Raw genomic sequence first — 18252 nt, forward strand, 5'->3', positions numbered from 1 at the left:
TTTCTGGAGTCCTGTCATCCAAAAATGTTTCAACAACAGCTATCATGTCGGGACGTCGAGTGTTCACAAAGCTATGTGTGAGCTCTCCAACATTAGTAATGAAACCTCTAATGTTGGCCGACAGGATGCTGATAGACTGGCTCCTCATGATGAAGTGGTCAGCTTGAGGTGGTGGGTGTGTAGGGAATGTAAGGTGCCTGCCCTTGAGAGAGGTAGGGTACTGAGGCAGCTGCAGGGATGTAGGTCTGTGGTCTTGTATAAGGCCCAATCCCACCTGCTGGGCTGGGATAGGAGTAGCTAAGTGGGTGACATGTGAGTGTGTTTACCAGTTCAGAGATCCTGCTGGTTTGTTCTGAGAACAGGTCTCTAAACAGGTGGCCCTGTCTGTCAAGTTCCTTTTTCTTCCGACACTGGTCCTCCTTATGTCCTTTCTTGTAGCAGTAATTACACCTGGTATCTCGCAGGCAGTTGTTGGCAGAGTGCCCCTTCCGGTGACAGCGAGAGCACAGCCTAGGTGCCTGGGAGGGTGGACTAGGATTTGTTGCACCTCCTGTGTTTCGCAGATTTGTCCTCAGATTCTGCCGCTGGAACTGTGTTAGTGGAGGGTGAGACGGCTGTAGATGTCTTCCTCCTCCACGTCCTCCTCCACGTCCTCTACCCCGCCCTCTACCAGTTCTGACAGATGTGTCCCTGCTGTTCGTACTTCGGCGCAGTAGGTGATCAGGTGCAGTGATAGTTCCCTGATCACTAAGTGCACCGTTCTCTGGTGGAGAAACTCCTGGCTCAGAACTTGCTGTCGAAGCACTACTACCAGATTCTAGAATAGTATCGGCAGGTGTGCTGACAGGTGTAGGATCAGAGATGGTATGTGCACTGTCAAGTAGACTGGCAGTGGCTGAAGCAGAGATGTCAGGTGTAGGAGAATTAACAGATCCAAGGCTTCCCACGTTGCTGGGAAGAGGATTTGTTCCCTCTGTGGTGGTCAGAGGAATTGTGTTAGAATTCCCAAAGGTAGTGTTTTGAACTCTGTCAGTCTGTGGGACCTTAGCGATGACAGAATTCCACCAGTTGTTTACCCCTGAGTTAAGCTCAGTGTGGGACTTCCAGTCTTTGTCAATAGTGTCACCATCAGCTGAGCAGCTTACGTCACTTGATGCAGGCTTGCACTGGCCTTCTACAATAGCTTGTAGGTTATCTAATGATTTGAGGAGCTCATGAAGTGCTTCCCTGTGATGGATTATCTTAGCTGCAACTTTACAACACAGCCCAAGAGGGCAGTCTTGATCTTTGGACAGGAGTCCCTGAGGTAGGACTTCTGAACCTTCCTCCTGTAGCTCCAGGCTTGTATCCACATATACCACAGGATTATGGATATCCTTAAATTTTCTGAAATTTTCAACCTGGCTGCAACAAAATTCTCCTTCTGGAGTGCAATCTGTGTGGCAGTAGTTGGAACAAGTAGGCTCCTTACTTTCAAGAAGAACTTTGTCTCCTCCTCCTCCTCCTCCTCCTCCTCCTCCTCCTCCTCCTCCTCCTCCTCCTCTTCCTCCTCCTCTTCCTCCTCCTCTTCCTCCTCCTCTTCCTCCTCCTCTTCCTCCTCCTCTTCCTCCTCTTCCTCCTCCTCTTCCTCCTCCTCTTCCTCCTCTTCCTCCTCTTCCTCCTCTTCCTCCTCTTCCTCCTCCTCTTCCTCCTCCTCTTCCTCCTCCTCTTCCTCCTCCTCTTCCTCCTCCTCTTCCTCTTCCTCTTCCTCTTCCTCCTCTTCCTCCTCTTCCTCTTCCTCTTCCTCTTCCTCTTCCTCCTCTTCCTCCTCTTCCTCCTCTTCCTCCTCTTCCTCTTCCTCTTCCTCCTCTTCCTCCTCTTCCTCTTCCTCTTCCTCTTCCTCTTCCTCTTCCTCCTCTTCATCCTCCTCCTCCTCTTCATCCTCCTCCTCCTCTTCATCCTCCTCCTCCTCTTCATCCTCCTCCTCCTCTTCATCCTCCTCCTCCTCTTCATCCTCCTCCTCCTCTTCATCCTCATTATTATTATATACTTCTACATATCCAAAACATTGCTGGGACCTATATATACTTTGTATATATTCCAAGACAATAGTAAATGACCAAGGCAGTAAATGTCCATCTGTCAATGTGTTTGTGACAATTTGAGTACAATTTCAGTACCTAATACTAGTGTCAGAACAAAGATTGGTTATGAAATGACAAGAACTACTATAAATTGTAATTATCAGAACATAAAAATTATATAAAATATGAAAAATAGAAAAAAAGGTATATCGGCAACACTTCTGCAAGTAGCAAGACTCCATGTTGCCATCACATGAGCATCCAGTGCCAACTTCTCTGCCTCATATCTCTAAGTACTGACCCTAATTTTTTTTTATTCTAAAACACAGAAAAATGTGCTCTTTCTTTTCTATAAAAAATTATTTTTTTTTTTTTTCAAAATATTCGAGGCGCTGTGCAAGTGATCATATATATACGTTTGGACCGTTTAGGGTTAAGCCTAAAAATTTTTTTTTGTGATCAGTACTTACCAGGATATAGAGGTGTAAAGTTGGCAGAAAATGAGACATGTATGGTAACAGCGGTGAATGCCGCTCACCCAGCAAAATTTTTTTTACTCCCATTCGAAGATTTCTTGTTTGTTCCACTACTTTATTTTCTCAGGTAAATTACGTGGCCTGTGAGACCAAAGTAAGGTACAATGTACATACAGATTGGCCATCACTAATCCGGCATCACTGGGACCTGTAGTGTGTTGGATTAGTGAGTTTGCCGATTACAGAGTGGTTAGGTTAGAATACACTTAACCTATCAATAGAGACTCTTTCTGCTACATCTTCCTTATTTTCATCACTGCTTTCTCTTCCACTGGCTTGTTGCTGTGGATTTTTTTTTTCTCTCAACAAACCGGCCGTATCCCACCAAGGCAGGGTGGCCCAAAAAGAAAAACGAAAGTTTCTCTTTTTAAATTTAGTAATTTATACGGGAGAAGGGGTTACTAGTCCCTTGCTCCCGGCATTTTAGTCGCCTCTTACAACACGCATGTCTTAAGGAGGAAGGATTCAGTTCCACTTCCCCATGGAGATAAGAGGAAATAAACAAGAACAAGAACTAGAAAGAAAATAAAAAAAAAAACCAGAGGGGTGTGTGTATATATATGCTTGTACATGTATGTGTAGTGTGACCTAAGTGTAAGTAGAAGTAGCAAGACATACCTGAAATCTTGCATGTTTATGAGACAGAAAGAAAGGACACCAGCAATCCTACCATCATATAAAACAATTACAGGCTTTTGTTTTACACTCACTTGGCAGGACAGTAGTACCTCCCTGGGCGGTTGCTGTCTACCAACCTACTACCTAGAGGATTTACAGCCATCTGCACAATTTCTGAGTCAGTATAATGGTGGAATTTGAGTCAGTATAATGATTTGAGTCAGTATTATGATGAAATTTAAAATTATGCTAAATGAAATTAGTGTCAGATTACTGATGGAACCAGATAACTGATGGTCAACCTGTATATACACTCGTTGTATACAACACAATAATTGCACAAACATTATCATCATTATATTGTTTACAAAACTTGTTTACACAAACCAACAATACAAAAAAATGTTTATTACTATTGTTCTATAATATATATACAAATGTACAGTCACTGGACATGTTCCTAGAAGTTTTGCAGCTTGTGGAACTCTTTGAAACATGGTTTCATACACAATGGTGTATTACAGTCATCACACACAAAACGAGTGTGTGCATTTTTGTAGGTGTTTTTTTGTATGTGCACAGATAAAATGCCTCGTCTGAGCAGTTTTCTTCACAGTAGTAGCAGGCAGTTGTGTTAGGTAGTTATCCTGGGTAAGTGGTTGTATGTCATCATTCCTACCTACCTACCTGCCTTTCTTTCTTTCTTCATTCTTTCTTCATTCTATCTTCATTCTTTCTTCATTCTTTCCTTCCTTCTGGTTTCTATAATATATATACACATATATAGTCACTGAACACTTTCATAGAACTGCTATTACTATCTTCTGGAAGATTGTGTGTGTGTGTGTGTGTGTGTGTGCGCGCGCATGCACGTGCATGTGCGCATGCGTGTGATGCGTGTGTGCGCATGCGTACATACTCCTAAATGTGCTCAGTCAGGGTGCGATAGCTGTCAAAATGACATATTATATCATCACTCACTACCCTTACTGGTTGTCAACACCCATGGGGTCCACTGCCTTCCTCCCCGTCGTCTCCTTTCTTTGTTTCTTTCTTTCTCCTTTCTTCTCCTTTCTCCTTCATTTTCCTTCTTTCTCTTTCTTTCTTCTAGTATCCTAGGCATTGCTTTCAGTCACAAACTTCTCAAAACCATGAAATTCATCTTCACTGACACTTCCATCTGTGTTAGACCTATCACTTGGGAAGAGAAGAGTCCCAGATTCTCTTGGAAGTCAGATATTTCTTACCACTAGGCATGCTAAACAAGGACCACTGAAATGGCATTTCCACAGTGCACCACTGGCTCCCCAATTTTTTTTATACTGCACACACTGACCATGGAGACCCATTCTCTCACATGTGGGACTACCAGCTTTCTCCTGCTTGATTTGAAGCCGCTAGAATTTACACGTATTAATACGTCGGAAACATTGGCTCGTAAGACGTATATATAAGGTCGAAACAGTCAAAGGGTTAATAGTTGCATAAATAATGTTGATGCATTCATGAACATGTTTTGAATGGGCCAGTTGGACACGTATTAAACAAGTGACGTGATTAGTATCCTCTGAAATATTGACAAAACTCAAATATTTCTGCTCCTTTGAGCTCAGCTTCAAGCTACTTCCAGTCCAGAAACCAATCAAAATTATCTCTGTTTCTGTAATATATTCATTCTGTCAAATGATACCAAGAAGCTGAGAATAAAACCATAAAAGCCATCTAAAAATACACAGCAAGTTGCAGTTTTACACCATAACCAAGGTCACAGTTTTGTTTTTCCCAACATTCACTGCATGGGGCAGGATTTTTTTAAGGTGCACACTCACTGCATAGACCCATTCTCTAATATCTAGGCCAAAATTTGCTGCTCACAGTTTATCTGAGTGAGCTGAGCTCATGCCATAGTTCTGTGGCACGGGCCCCGAGCTCATAGTCGTAGTACTACAGCACAGACCCTCAAAGGGTTAAGAAGTGTTAACGTAAAAGTATGTGGTTAGCTGAAGCTAATGGATAAAAAAATAAAATTTAACACTTGTGCCCCTAATCATACCCCATAAGTTAAGTGTTGGCTCATAAGAACATAAGAAAGGAGGAACACTGCAGCAGGCCTATTGGCCCATATTAGGCAGGTCCTTTACAATTCATCCCACTAACAAAACATTTGTCCAACCCAATTTTCAATGCTACCCAAGAAATAAGCTCTGATGTACAAGTCCCACTCAAATCCAACCCCTCTCACTCATGTACTTATCCAACCTAAATTTGAAACTACCCAAAGTCCTAGCCTCAATAACCCAACTAGGTAACTGTTCCACTCATCAACTACCCTATTTCCAAACCAATACTTTCCTATGTCCTTTCTAAATCTAAACTTATCTAATTTAAATCCATTACTGAGGGTTCTCTCTTGGAGAGATATCCTCAAGACCTTATTAATATCCCCTTTGCTAGGTAAGACACATATGCAACAGTTAGGTATCTTTATTTCGAAACGTTTCGCCTACACAGTAGGCTTCTTCAGTCGAGTACAGAAAAGTTGATAGAATCAGAAGAGACTTGAAGACGATGTAATCAGTCCATCACCCTTAAAGTTTTGAGGTGGTCAGTCCCTCAGTCTGGAGAAGAGCATTGTTCCATAGTCTGAAACAATATGGAGTTGAAGTGACAGGATGGAGCCTTATATAGCGTCAGGAGGTGAGATGTAGGTCACCTCCTGGCGTGGTGACGTGTACTTAGCACTGTGAAGACCTGTTTGCGCTCTCTCTACGAATTGAAGCAAGATGCCCTCCATCGAGCAACTTTACCAAAAGCTTAAGGAAGAATTGAGGATGGCGAAGATGGAGATTCGGCGACTGACCGAGGAAAACAAGAAGATTTGTAGTAGTCCTCCTGTTTTGAGTCCTCAGGTCAAGAAGGGAAACTGGTCAGTGGCTGGACAGCAGGGAACGAAGTTGACGATCAAGAAGACGAATGGAAAGGTAGAAACGATGAAGAAGAAAGAGACTGCCGTGGAAACTGTTGTTTTTTTTATTTTTATTATCACACTGGCCGATTCCCACCAAGGCAGGGTGGCCCGAAAAAGAAAAAACTTTCACCATCATTCACTCCATCACTGTCTTGCCAGAAGGGTGCTTTACACTACAGTTTTTAAACTGCAACATTAACACCCCTCCTTCAGAGTGCAGGCACTGTACTTCCCATCTCCAGGACTCAAGTCCGGCCTGCCGGTTTCCCTGAACCCCTTCATAAATGTTACTTTGCTCACACTCCAACAGCACGTCAAGTATTAAAAACCATTTGTCTCCATTCACTCCTATCAAACACGCTCATGCATACCTGCTGGAAGTCCAAGCCCCTCGCACACAAAACCTCCTTTACCCCCTCTCTCCAACCTTTCCTAGGCCAACCCCTACCCCGCCTTCCTTCCACTACAGACTGATACACTCTTGAAGTCATTCTGTTTCGCTCCATTCTCTCTACATGTCCGAACCACCTCAACAACCCTTCCTCAGCCCTCTGGACAACAGTTTTGGTAATCCCGCACCTCCTCCTAACTTCCAAACTACGAATTCTCTGCATTATATTCACACCACACATTGCCCTCAGACATGACATCTCCACTGCCTCCAGCCTTCTCCTCGCTGCAACATTCATCACCCATGCTTCACACCCATATAAGAGCGTTGGTAAAACTATACTCTCATACATTCCCCTCTTTGCCTCCAAGGACAAAGTTCTTTGTCTCCACAGACTCCTAAGTGCACCACTCACTCTTTTTCCCTCATCAATTCTATGATTCACCTCATCTTTCATAGACCCATCCGCTGACACGTCCACTCCCAAATATCTGAATACATTCACCTCCTCCATACTCTCTCCCTCCAATCTGATATTCAATCTTTCATCACCTAATCTTTTTGTTATCCTCATAACCTTACTCTTTCCTGTATTCACCTTTTTCTTCTTTTGCACACCCTACCAAATTCATCCACCAATCTCTGCAACTTGTCTTCAGAATCTCCCAAGAGCACAGTGTCATCAGCAAAGAGCAGCTGTGACAACTCCCACTTTGTGTGTGATTCTTTATCTTTTAACTCCACGCCTCTTGTCAAGACCCTCGCATTTACTTCTCTTACAACCCCATCTATAAATATATTAAACAACCACGGTGACATCACACATCCTTGTCTAAGGCCTACTTTTACTGGGAAATAATTTCCCTCTTTCCTACATACTCTAACTTGAGCCTCACTATCCTCGTAAAAACTCTTCACTGCTTTCAGTAACCTACCTCCTACACCATACACTTGCAACATCTGCCACATTGCCCCCCTATCCACCCTGTCATACGCCTTTTCCAAATCCATAAATGCCACAAAGACCTCTTTAGCCTTATCTAAATACTGTTCACTTATATGTTTCACTGTAAACACCTGGTCCACACACCCCCTACCTTTCCTAAAGCCTCCTTGTTCATCTGCTATCCTATTCTCCGTCATACTCTTAATTCTTTCAATAATAACTCTACCATACACTTTACCAGGTATACTCAGCAGACTTATCCCCCTATAATTTTTGCACTCTCTTTTATCACCTTTGCCTTTATACAAAGGAACTATGCATGCTCTCTGCCAATCCCTAGGTACCTTACCCTCTTCCATACATTTATTAAATAATTGCACCAACCACTCCAAAACTATATCCCCACCTGCTTTTAACATTTCTATCTTTATCCCATCAATCCCGGCTGCCTTACTGTTGTGGAAACATCTAATACATTCTCAGTGCTACCCGACGAATGTGAGTCGACTACTGGGAACATCACGACGAACGACACCAAGGAAGATAATATTGTTGTTGTTGGGGATAGCCAAGTTAGGTATATGGATAGGGCGTTTTGCTTGAAGGACAGGAGTAGGAGACAGAGAGTTTGCTTTCCTGGGGCTGGGATGGAGGATATTGTTAGCCGTCTGGATGACATCATGAGAGGTAATGGGAGCAATCATATTATCTGTCTCAGTGCTGGAGGCAACGATGTTGGCAGACGTAGGAGTGAAGACCTGATTAGCAGGTATAGGTCAGCAATAGAAATAATTAGGAGTAAGGGTGGGAACCCTGTCATATGTGGTATTTTGCCAAGGAGAGGAGTTGGAAATGAATGGTTGTCCAGGGCAATTGGTGTCAATTGCTGGCTGGACAAATACAGTGGACCCCCGGTTAACGATATTTTTTCACTCCAGAAGTATGTTCAGGTGCCAGTACTGACCGAATTTGTTCCCATAAGGAATATTGTGAAGTATATTAGTCCATTTCAGACCCCCAAACATACACGTACAAATGCACTTACATAAATACACTTACATAATTGGTCGCATTCGGAGGTGATCTTTATGCAGGGGTCCACTGTACTGTAAGGAAAATGCGGTAACATTCATTGACAACTGGGACCTCTTCTATGGCAGAAATGACATGTATGCCAGGGATGGGGTTCACTTATCTAGGTCTGGGGTGGTAGCACTGGCAACTGCAGTGGAGGGAGCAGTTAGGACTTGAAACTAGGAATAGTTAGTGGTATGGGTTTTGGCAGGAAAACAGTGAAGTCCCAGTGTAGTAATATTACGAGTTCTAGGGGAACTAGTAATAAGCAGAACGAGGTAGATATTGAAAAGCCAGGGACTTTGGGTGATAAGGACAGTAATAGGTTTAGTAGAAAAACAGAAATGAGCAGGAAGGGTAAAGAGAAAGGAGAGTCTTTCAATGTTTATTATGCTAATTGCCATAGTGCTAGGAATAAGATGGATGAGTTGAGATTAGTTGCTAGTGCAGGTAACATTGATGTATTTGCCTTAACTGAGACGCGGTTTAATTCAAAAAGTCGGGCCATGCCTGCGGAATGTCATATTCAGGGTTTTAAATTGTTCCAAGTAGATCGAAGTATCAGGAAGGGGGGTGGGGTGGCATTGTATGTCCGAGATCGCTTGAGCTGTTGCATAAAAATGGGTATTAAGTCTGAAGTAACACATACAGAGTCTGTTTGGATAGAATTTTCAGAGGGGCATGAAAAACTGATTTTAGGAGTGATATACCGTCCCCCAAACTTAGATAGGGACCAAGGGAGACTACTATGGGAGGAAATTGTTAAGGCCACAAGGCACGATAATGTAGTAATTCAAGGAGACTTTAACTTTAGTCATATTGATTGGAATTTCTTGACTGGGAATTTAGAATCATACGACTTCTTAGAAGTAGTTCAGGATTGTTTTTTGAAGCAGTTTGTGACAGAACCTACAAGGGGAAATAACCTGCTTGACTTAGTATGGCAAACAATGAATCCCTTGTTAATAATTTAGAAATTTCAGAGGAACTGGGTGCTAGCGACCACAAATCAATTACATTTAGCATTGAATGGAAGTACGATAGTAGCGATAACTCAGTAACAGTCCCAGATTTTCGCTTAGCAGATTACGATGGGCTTAGAGAACACTTATCATCTGTTGACTGGGGTAACGAAGTGAGCTATCAATATGACAGTTTTCTGAACACTATACATGCTGCTCAAAGAACGTTTATCCCGTATAAAGAAATTAGATCAAATAGAAATGACCCAAAATGGATGAATAATAGGCTCAAATATCTACTAGGGCATAAGAAAGGAACTTATAGGCGTATCAAAAGAGGTGAGGGTCATCTTATGAATCAGTATATTGACATTAAGAGGGACATTAAAAAGGGGATAAGAAAAGCTAAAAGGGACTATGAAATTAAAGTTGCTAGGGATTCTAAAACTAACCCAAAAAGTTTTTTCCAGGTCTATAGAACAAAAGTTAGAGATAAGATAGGTCCCCTTAAAAATAACTATGGGCACCTTACTGACAAAGAGCATGAAATGTGCTCGATTTTTAATAATTATTTTCTCTCAGTTTTTACACAGGAAGACACTAACAATATTCCAGTAATTAATTTTTATAGTGGGCTAGAAGAATATAAATTATGTAACATCACAGTCACTAGTGAAATGGTTGTGAAGCAGATAGACAGACTGAAGCAAAATAAGTCACCGGGTCCTTGTGAGGTTTTTTCAAGGGTTCTTAAGGAATGCAAAATGGAACTCTGTGAACCATTAACTAATATTTTTAATTTATCTCTTCAAACAGGTGTAGTGTCTGATATGTGGAAGATGGCTAATGTAATTCCTATTTTTAAAACGGGACAAGTCGTTACCGTCAAATTACCGCCCAATAAGCCTGATCTCAATTGTAGGCAAATTACTAGAGTCAATTATAGCTGAGATTATAAGAAGCCATCTTGATAAGCATAGCTTGATTAATGATACTCAGCATGGATTCACAAGAGGCCGGTCTTGTCTAACTAATTTATTAACTTTCTTCAGTAAAGCTTTTGAGGCTGTTGACCACAATAAAGAATTTGATATTATTTACTTAGATTTTAGTAAGGCTTTTGATAGAGTTCCGCACCATAGACTGTTAAAGAAAGTGGCAGCTCATGGCATTGGGGGAAAAGTGCTCTCATGGATCGAGTCATGGCTCACTGACAGGAAGCAGAGAGTGTCCATAAATGGGGTTAAATCCGAGTGGGGATCTGTAACAAGTGGCGTTCCACAGGGATCAGTCTTGGGCCCATTGTTGTTTATAATATATATCAATGATCTTGACGAGGGAATTACTAGTGATATGAGCAAATTCGCTGATGACACAAAGATAGGTAGGATAATTGATTCAAACGTAGATGTTATGGAACTTCAGGAGGATTTAAACAAACACTGTTCTTGGTCAGAAAAGTGGCAGATGCAGTTCAATGTTGATAAATGCAAGGTTCTGAAGCTTGGGAGTGCCCATAACCCTAGTACTTATAAGTTAAATGATGTAGAACTTAGCCATACAGATTGCGAAAAGGACTTGGGGGTTATGGTGAGCAGCAACCTTAAACCAAGACAGCAATGCCTGAGCGTGCGTAATAAGGCAGATAGATTACTGGGATTTATATCAAGAAGTGTAAGCAACAGAAGTCCAGAGGTCATACTGCAGCTTTATACATCATTAGTAAGGCCTCACCTAGATTATGCAGCTCAGTTCTGGTCTCCATATTACAGAATGGACATAAATTCGTTAGAAAACATTCAGCGTAGGATGACTAAATTAATACATAGCATTAGAAATCTTCCTTATGAAGAAAGATTGAAGACTCTTAAGTTACATTCACTTGTTAGACAAAGAATGAGGGGAGACCTGATCGAAGTGTATAAGTGGAAGATAGGTATTAATAAAGAGGATATTAATAAGGTCTTGAGGATGTCTCTCCAAGAGAGAACCCGCAGTAATGGATTTAAATTAGATAAGTTTAGATTTAGAAAGGACATAGGAAAGTATTGGTTTGGAAATAGGGTAGTTGATGAGTGGAACAGTCTACCTAGTTGGGTTATTGAGGCTGGGACTTTGGGTAGTTTCAAATTTAGGTTGGATAAGTACATGAGTGGGAGGGGTTGGATTTGAGTGGGACTTTCACATCAGAGCTTATTTCTTGGGTGGCATTGAAAATTGGGTTGGGCAAATGTTTTGTTAGTGGGATGAATTGTAAAGGACCTGCCTAGTATGGGCCAACAGGCCTCCTGCAGTGTTCCTCCTTTCTTATGTTCTTAAGTAAGAATGCAGATGTTGGGAGGTCAGGTCCCTCTCAAATCCAGCCGTTCTCACTAGTAGAGGTTGTCGAAGTTGATTGCAGGTCTGTACCAAGATACCCTTGTGTTGCAGTGTCTGACAGATTGAACATTAAAATGGTATAAAATACTGACAGGTTGTTAGGTAATGTTCAATCTGTTAGGCAATGTTCAATCTGTTAGGTAATGTTCAATCTGTCAGACACTGCAACACAAGGGTATCTTGGTACAGACCTGCAATCAACTTTGACAACCTCTACTAGTGAGAACGGCTGGATTTGAGAGGGACCTGACCTCCCAACATATGCGTTCTTACCTCTTCTAGTGACCTACGTCTCACCTCCTGGCGCTATATAAGGCTCCATCCTGTCACTTCAACTCCATATTGTTTCAGACTATGGAACAATGCTCTTCTCCAGACTGAGGGACTGACCACCTCAAAACTTTAAGGGTGATGGACTAATTACATCGTCTTCAAGTCTCTTCTGATTCTATCAACTTTTCTGTACTCGACTGAAGAAGCCTACTGTGTAGGCGAAACGTTTCGAAATAAAGATACCTAACTGTTGCATATGTGTCTTACCTAACAACCTGTCGGTATTTTATACCATTTTAATGTTCAATATCCCCTTTATTAATACCTATCTTCCACTTAAACACTTCGATCATGTCTCCCCTCATTCTTCGTCTAACACGTGAATGTAATTTAAGTCTTCAATCTTTCTTCATAAGGAAGATTTCTAATGCTATGTATTAATTTAGTCATCCTACGCTGAATGTTTTCTAACAAATTTATGTCCATTCTGTAATATGGAGACCAGAACTGAGCTGCATAATCTAGGTGAGGCCTTACTAATGATGTATAAAGCTGCAGTATGACCTATGGACTTCTGTTGCTTACACTACTTGATATAAATCCCAGTAATCTATTTGCCTTATTACGTATGCTTAGGCATTGCTGTCTTGGTTTAAGGTTGCTGCTTACCATAACCCCCTAGCTCCTTTGATGTTCTTCAGGATTTTCTATACAATTATTATTATTATTATTATTATTATTATTATTATTATTATTATAAAAATGAAGCGCTAAACCAACAAGGGTCATACAGTGCAGCATGGCAGGGAAAAATACAGGAGCACTGGGTGGCAAGAGGGAGAGGTATTATTAGGAGGGTCATACAGTGCATTGGGGCAGGGGAAGGCACAGGGGTATAGGGTAGCAAGAGGGAGAGATAGAAAGGGCTGCGAGGAGTGCTAGAGGCAGCATCATCAAAGTTTGTGAAGTAAATCAGTTGCTGTCAAAAAGTCAATGAGTCTGAGTCAAAGGAGGGTCCATCAGCAAGGAGGGAAGATAAAGTAAGGGCATTTGAGTGGTGACATTGTCGGAGGTAAATTCTGTGTGCACGTTGATAGAGTGGACAGTCCAACAGAATATGGCAAACAGAAACTGGAACCTGACAATTCTCACAAAGTGGAACAGAGTGTCTCTCCGTGAGATACCCGATGCGAAGACGGGAGAGTGTAGTCTCCCAGCCACAGCATTGATGACAAGATGATAGCCAGAAACCTATACTTGGTTTAATAGAATGTAATTTGTTATGTAGAAGATCAGAGCAACATTGCCAACGATTGTGAAGGTGGGTAGAAATTACAGAAAAATAATCTGTGAATGGAACACCTCTATTTGAAACAGGGAGGTCACGTACTGCTGACTGCGCAGCAGTGTCTGCCTGTTCGTTGCCCTGTACGTCAACATGACCAGGGATCCAACAAAAAATAGCATCTTTGTGCTTGCTAGAGATATTGTGTAACCAAAGTTGGATATGAAGAACCAGGGGATGAGGTGCATCAAATTTTCTTAAAACCTGCAAAGCATTAAGGGAGTCTGAAACTACCACAAATGGTGACACAGGCATAAATGCAATATGGATAAGCGCTACAGGAATTGCATATACGTAATTCAGTCGTAAAAATGCTAGCTGAGGCTAATAAATGCTCTCGTACGACACTGTCCAGAAACACTGCTGGAAATCTGATACTGTCAGAAGACTTGGAACCATCAGTGTACTCTGCGATGGCATGAGAATGAGACTGGAAATGATTAAGGAAAAGAGAGCGAAAAGCAACCATAGGTATTTGGACTTTTGCACATGGCAGTGAGGAAGAACAGACATGAACCATCAGAACTTCCAAAGGGGGAAAGAAAAAGTTAGATGCTACATGTACACAGAAAGGCAGCAGCTGAAGAGAAGACAAGAGCAAATATAGATGAAGAGAAAAGGGACGGAGTAAACATGGGCAACGAACAAATAAGGAACTTCTACTAACATCCGTTACTAACCTATATATGGAAGGATTGTAGAGGTCATGAGAGCATACAAAATAGCGGAGGCATTGAGCATCACGGTGATTGGTCAAGGATGGAATATTCGCCTCTGCATAGAGGCTCTCAACAGGCGAAGATCAAAAAGCACCGAGGCATAAATGTAATCCTTGGTGATGAATGGGATCAAGGCTAGGAGTTGCAGGAGTGGCCGCTGAATATATCTAGTCGCCATAATGTAGTTTTGATAAAATTAGGACAGAATGCAGTCGAAGGAGAGTGCTATTTTTTCTCTACAAGAAAATGACTAGTAGAATGAATCTCCAGTGATCTGATTAGTAAGGAAGTGGTTACAGTATCCCATTTTGACTTTTGGGTGCAGATTGCACCCAGAGACTTCTATCAAAGTAACAACAGTTTTACTATGTGCAGTTGACCCTTGAACAATGGGGGGGAGTTAGGGGCACCGACCCCCCTGCAGAGCCGAAAATCCGCGTATAACTTTTGACTCCCCCAAAACTTAACTATTAATAGCCTACTCTTGACTGGAAGCTTTACCGATAACATAAACAGTTGATTAACACATATTTTGTATATGTATTACGTGCTGTATTCTTAGAAAAAAGTAGGAGCTAGAGAAAAGAAAATGTTATTAAGAATATCATAAGGAAGAGAAAATACATTAATAGTACTGTACCATATTTATCAATACCATAAGTTTATGTCATCTGTTTTCAAGATGATTCATCTGTCAGTACCTACATGATTGTCTTATGTGATACAAAACTCTGTAGGTGTTGTACATATTGCTAACACTAGACATCAAAAATGAAAAGATAATGTGAAAAAGAAATTGATATTTATTTATAATTCAGTATTGCTTCTTAACGTGTGTTGTTAATGTTGTAGTTTTATAACTAGAGTGTGAGCATGCCTCTGGCAAGACAGTGATGGAGTAAATGATGATGAAGGTTTTTCTTTTTCGGGCCACCCTCCCTCGTTTGGAGACGGCCAGTATGTTAATAAAAATAAAAAAATATTGCTTCTTAACAACTGTTGACATTTCTCTCAACTGTGAATGGGACATGTATGATCTTTAATTGCTTGTGTGCATAACTTTTGATAAATTTTAACTTTTTATAATATATTTGTGTATATTTTATGGTAGTAAATGCTAAAATAGACTAGTATCTACATATATTTTATGCATTCATGATATACCTAATTTTTATTATTTTTGTGGTTGCAGATTTGAAAAAAAAAATTCCAATATATTTATTGAAAAAATTCTGTAAGTGGACCTGCTCAGTTCAAAGCTGTGTTGTTCAAGGGTCAACTGTACATCTTTTGCTTCAGCTGGTTGGAAGATATTAAAAGTGTAGCCTTGCATTGTGAATGTGTGAGGAAGCATTTTTTTCTTCTTTCAAAGAGGGCTTCTGGTACAAGTTCTAGGAATGGTATTCAGTCCTATATTATTTCTAGGTGGAAAAGAATTATATTGCACTATAAGTTGTATGAAATAAAAATAAAAGATGGGTGTTATCTTGCTCTAATGCAGTGGAGTAGACACAAGTACAGTTACATGAATGCTTATTGACAACATTTTGCCCTTGCAGTGACTATCAAGATTCACCTGTTTGCCCTGCATGGCCTGTATGTCTACAGAATAACTTTCCATGTAACTGCTGTTTTGTCATTTTACTGTGTACCATTAGGTTTCCCTATAATAAAGTTGCAGAGTGTCAGTTGTTACTCTTGTACGTACTGGGCACACATTCTGTTCATATATATTGTAATAACAATACTCCTAGAGCTTCTGATTTGACAGAAGAGGTATTCACCATGGAATTTATATTTCAGGTTTAGTGAAGCACTATGGTAGTGCAAATCACCATGACTACCGAGAGTGCATGACTGCAAAGGCCAAGCTGAGCCAGGTCATTAAGGGCATGGTTCCTGCTCTGTCTAACTCAGTAAGCTTTATAAATTTGTGTTGTAACTGACATTCATGTGACTCTAGTAGCTGCAGATATTGTGAAACATATTGTTCTCTATTAAAATGTAGCTTGTTGAACCTGTTCATTATAGGTCAGTGAGTGATATTTGCTCTCATGCAAACACAAAATTATATACAGTGGTGCCATTACTGTATTTTACTTAATTAAATGCAAATTTCAACTACAGTATCTGCATATTTTAGTGTTGGAGAGCAAGTTGTATTATAGGCGAGTGCGAGAGTGAGTGCAAGAGTGAGTGCAAGAGTGAGTGCAAGAGTAAGAGTATGTGAGTGTGTGAGCGTGCGTGTGTGAGCGTGTGTGTGTGAGCGTGCGTGTGTGAGCATGCGTGTGTGAGCGTGCGTGTGTGAGCGTGCGTGTGTGAGCGCGTGTGTGAGTGTGTGTGTGTGAGCGTGTGTGTGTGTGAGCATGTGTGTGTGAGAGCGTGTGTGTGTGTGTGTGAGCGTGTGTGTGTGCAGGGCCGGATTACCGCATAGGCAAACTAGGCATTTGCCTAGGGCCCCGCGGATTTGGGGGCCCTGTGGTCCAAGAGGTTCAGGGGCTTATCCAAGACTGCGCACATGGTGCAAGTGCAAAGGGGTCCCTACCTAAAACGTTCAAGTGTTTGGAGAGTAAAATTGATTTTTAAAAATTAATCAAAACAAAAATAAATAATGAAATAAAATAAAAATAAATAAACCTAACCATAGATGGCAACACTCAACACACCTTTGTTTACATCAGAACAGCTGTGTTTTCCCGCTAATGGGTGAGTATGGGAGATTCCTCTCCTATTTTCTGTAGTAATTACACGTTATCTAGACTTGTACTGTGACAGATTAACTAAAGTGTTGTTGATAGATATTGATGTGTATGGATAAATGTTTGTTTTCGCCTCGAAATGTTAAGGGAGGTACCTGATAGGGTTACTTGGCCAGTAAAGACGCATGGACCAGTAAAGTCGCATTTTTGGTAAAAATACTATAAAGAAAAACCTACCAAACTGACTTCTGTGTTGAGGAATGGCTTTACCAGCTAAGTTTAAAGAGTTTTTACTTAACTTAGAAAGACAGCTCATCGCCTGCACAGCCGCCCCTGCAGACGAGGTCTTGAGAAGCTGTCGAAGTCATCTCTCAATGGGCTGTAAAGATTTATAATTTGTAAGATTATAAATTACCCCTAGGGGGTGTTATGTCAGCATATTTCATTCACTGATGGCTGACAAACTTACTTGTGTGGACTCGAAAGTCCACCCCTTACTGCCGACTAGAGGTTGATTACAAACTCCTTGCGACTCAAGAACTGCGCAGTCCCCCGTACGACAAGAAATTCGTAACCTACCTTGCTCTTGTAGCGTGAGCTATGGTGTTCTTCACACCTTCGACAGATATCGGTGACTTGATAGAAGCTGAAGTGTCCTTGGATGTCCACGTCTTCCATAGTCTAGGAAACGCACACTGGTACACTATGTTCCACAAGATTTGTCTTTATTGTTCACAATCTTATCACAAGAGAAGCTGATCACACTTCTCTTAAGTGTTTATTGTGTTTTGTGAGACACTTTGTTCACACTAACGCACAGATCGTTGTTCTTTGTTGGTTATCCTGGCGTCAGTGTCACTCTCAGTAGAGTCAAAAGTAATCTGAAAATGCCACAGCGCCCCATGCCGCCACTGCCCCTTGCACAAAAAAAATGCTGACCTAGTACTTTTGCTTCCTTGCCACTTCCTCGATGAAACAAAGCAAAATGCTTGTTTCTTGCTGTCTTAAGCATAGACAACAACGTCCACTATCTTTACCATGGTAATAAAGTGGGAGCAGGATTTTCCTTAATTGTCCTGCTAAAGTAAGAGATGAACTGTCTTTTATTAAGCTACACTTTGCAACACAGGACTGCAAGGAGCAGTGGTCACTTGACCACGTCGCATACTCGTACGGCATCTGTGATCAATTACTCACTGTAGCAGTAAACAAGACGCTTGCCCCTTCTGAGAGGGCTGGGCCCCTCAGGGCTGAGAGGGGGTGAAGGGGCTGAAGGGGG

The 18252-nt window shown here is 41.4% G+C and overlaps 1 protein-coding gene across 6 annotated transcripts in view; it reads left to right on the plus strand.

Moving 5' to 3' along the window:
• Positions 1-18252, plus strand: part of Cdep (Chondrocyte-derived ezrin-like domain containing protein) — a 628747-nt gene that overhangs the window by 547130 nt on the left and 63365 nt on the right. For all 6 annotated transcript variants that reach the window (XM_070086348.1, XM_070086350.1, XM_070086352.1 and 3 more), the window contains one exon: positions 16078-16190. In XM_070086348.1, coding sequence (XP_069942449.1) covers positions 16078-16190 — 113 coding nt within the window. The remainder of the gene's footprint in view (positions 1-16077; positions 16191-18252) is intronic.

Source organism: Cherax quadricarinatus, chromosome 18, assembly GCF_038502225.1.
Source record: "Cherax quadricarinatus isolate ZL_2023a chromosome 18, ASM3850222v1, whole genome shotgun sequence".
In the NCBI taxonomy this organism is placed as follows: Eukaryota; Metazoa; Arthropoda; class Malacostraca; order Decapoda; family Parastacidae; genus Cherax; species Cherax quadricarinatus.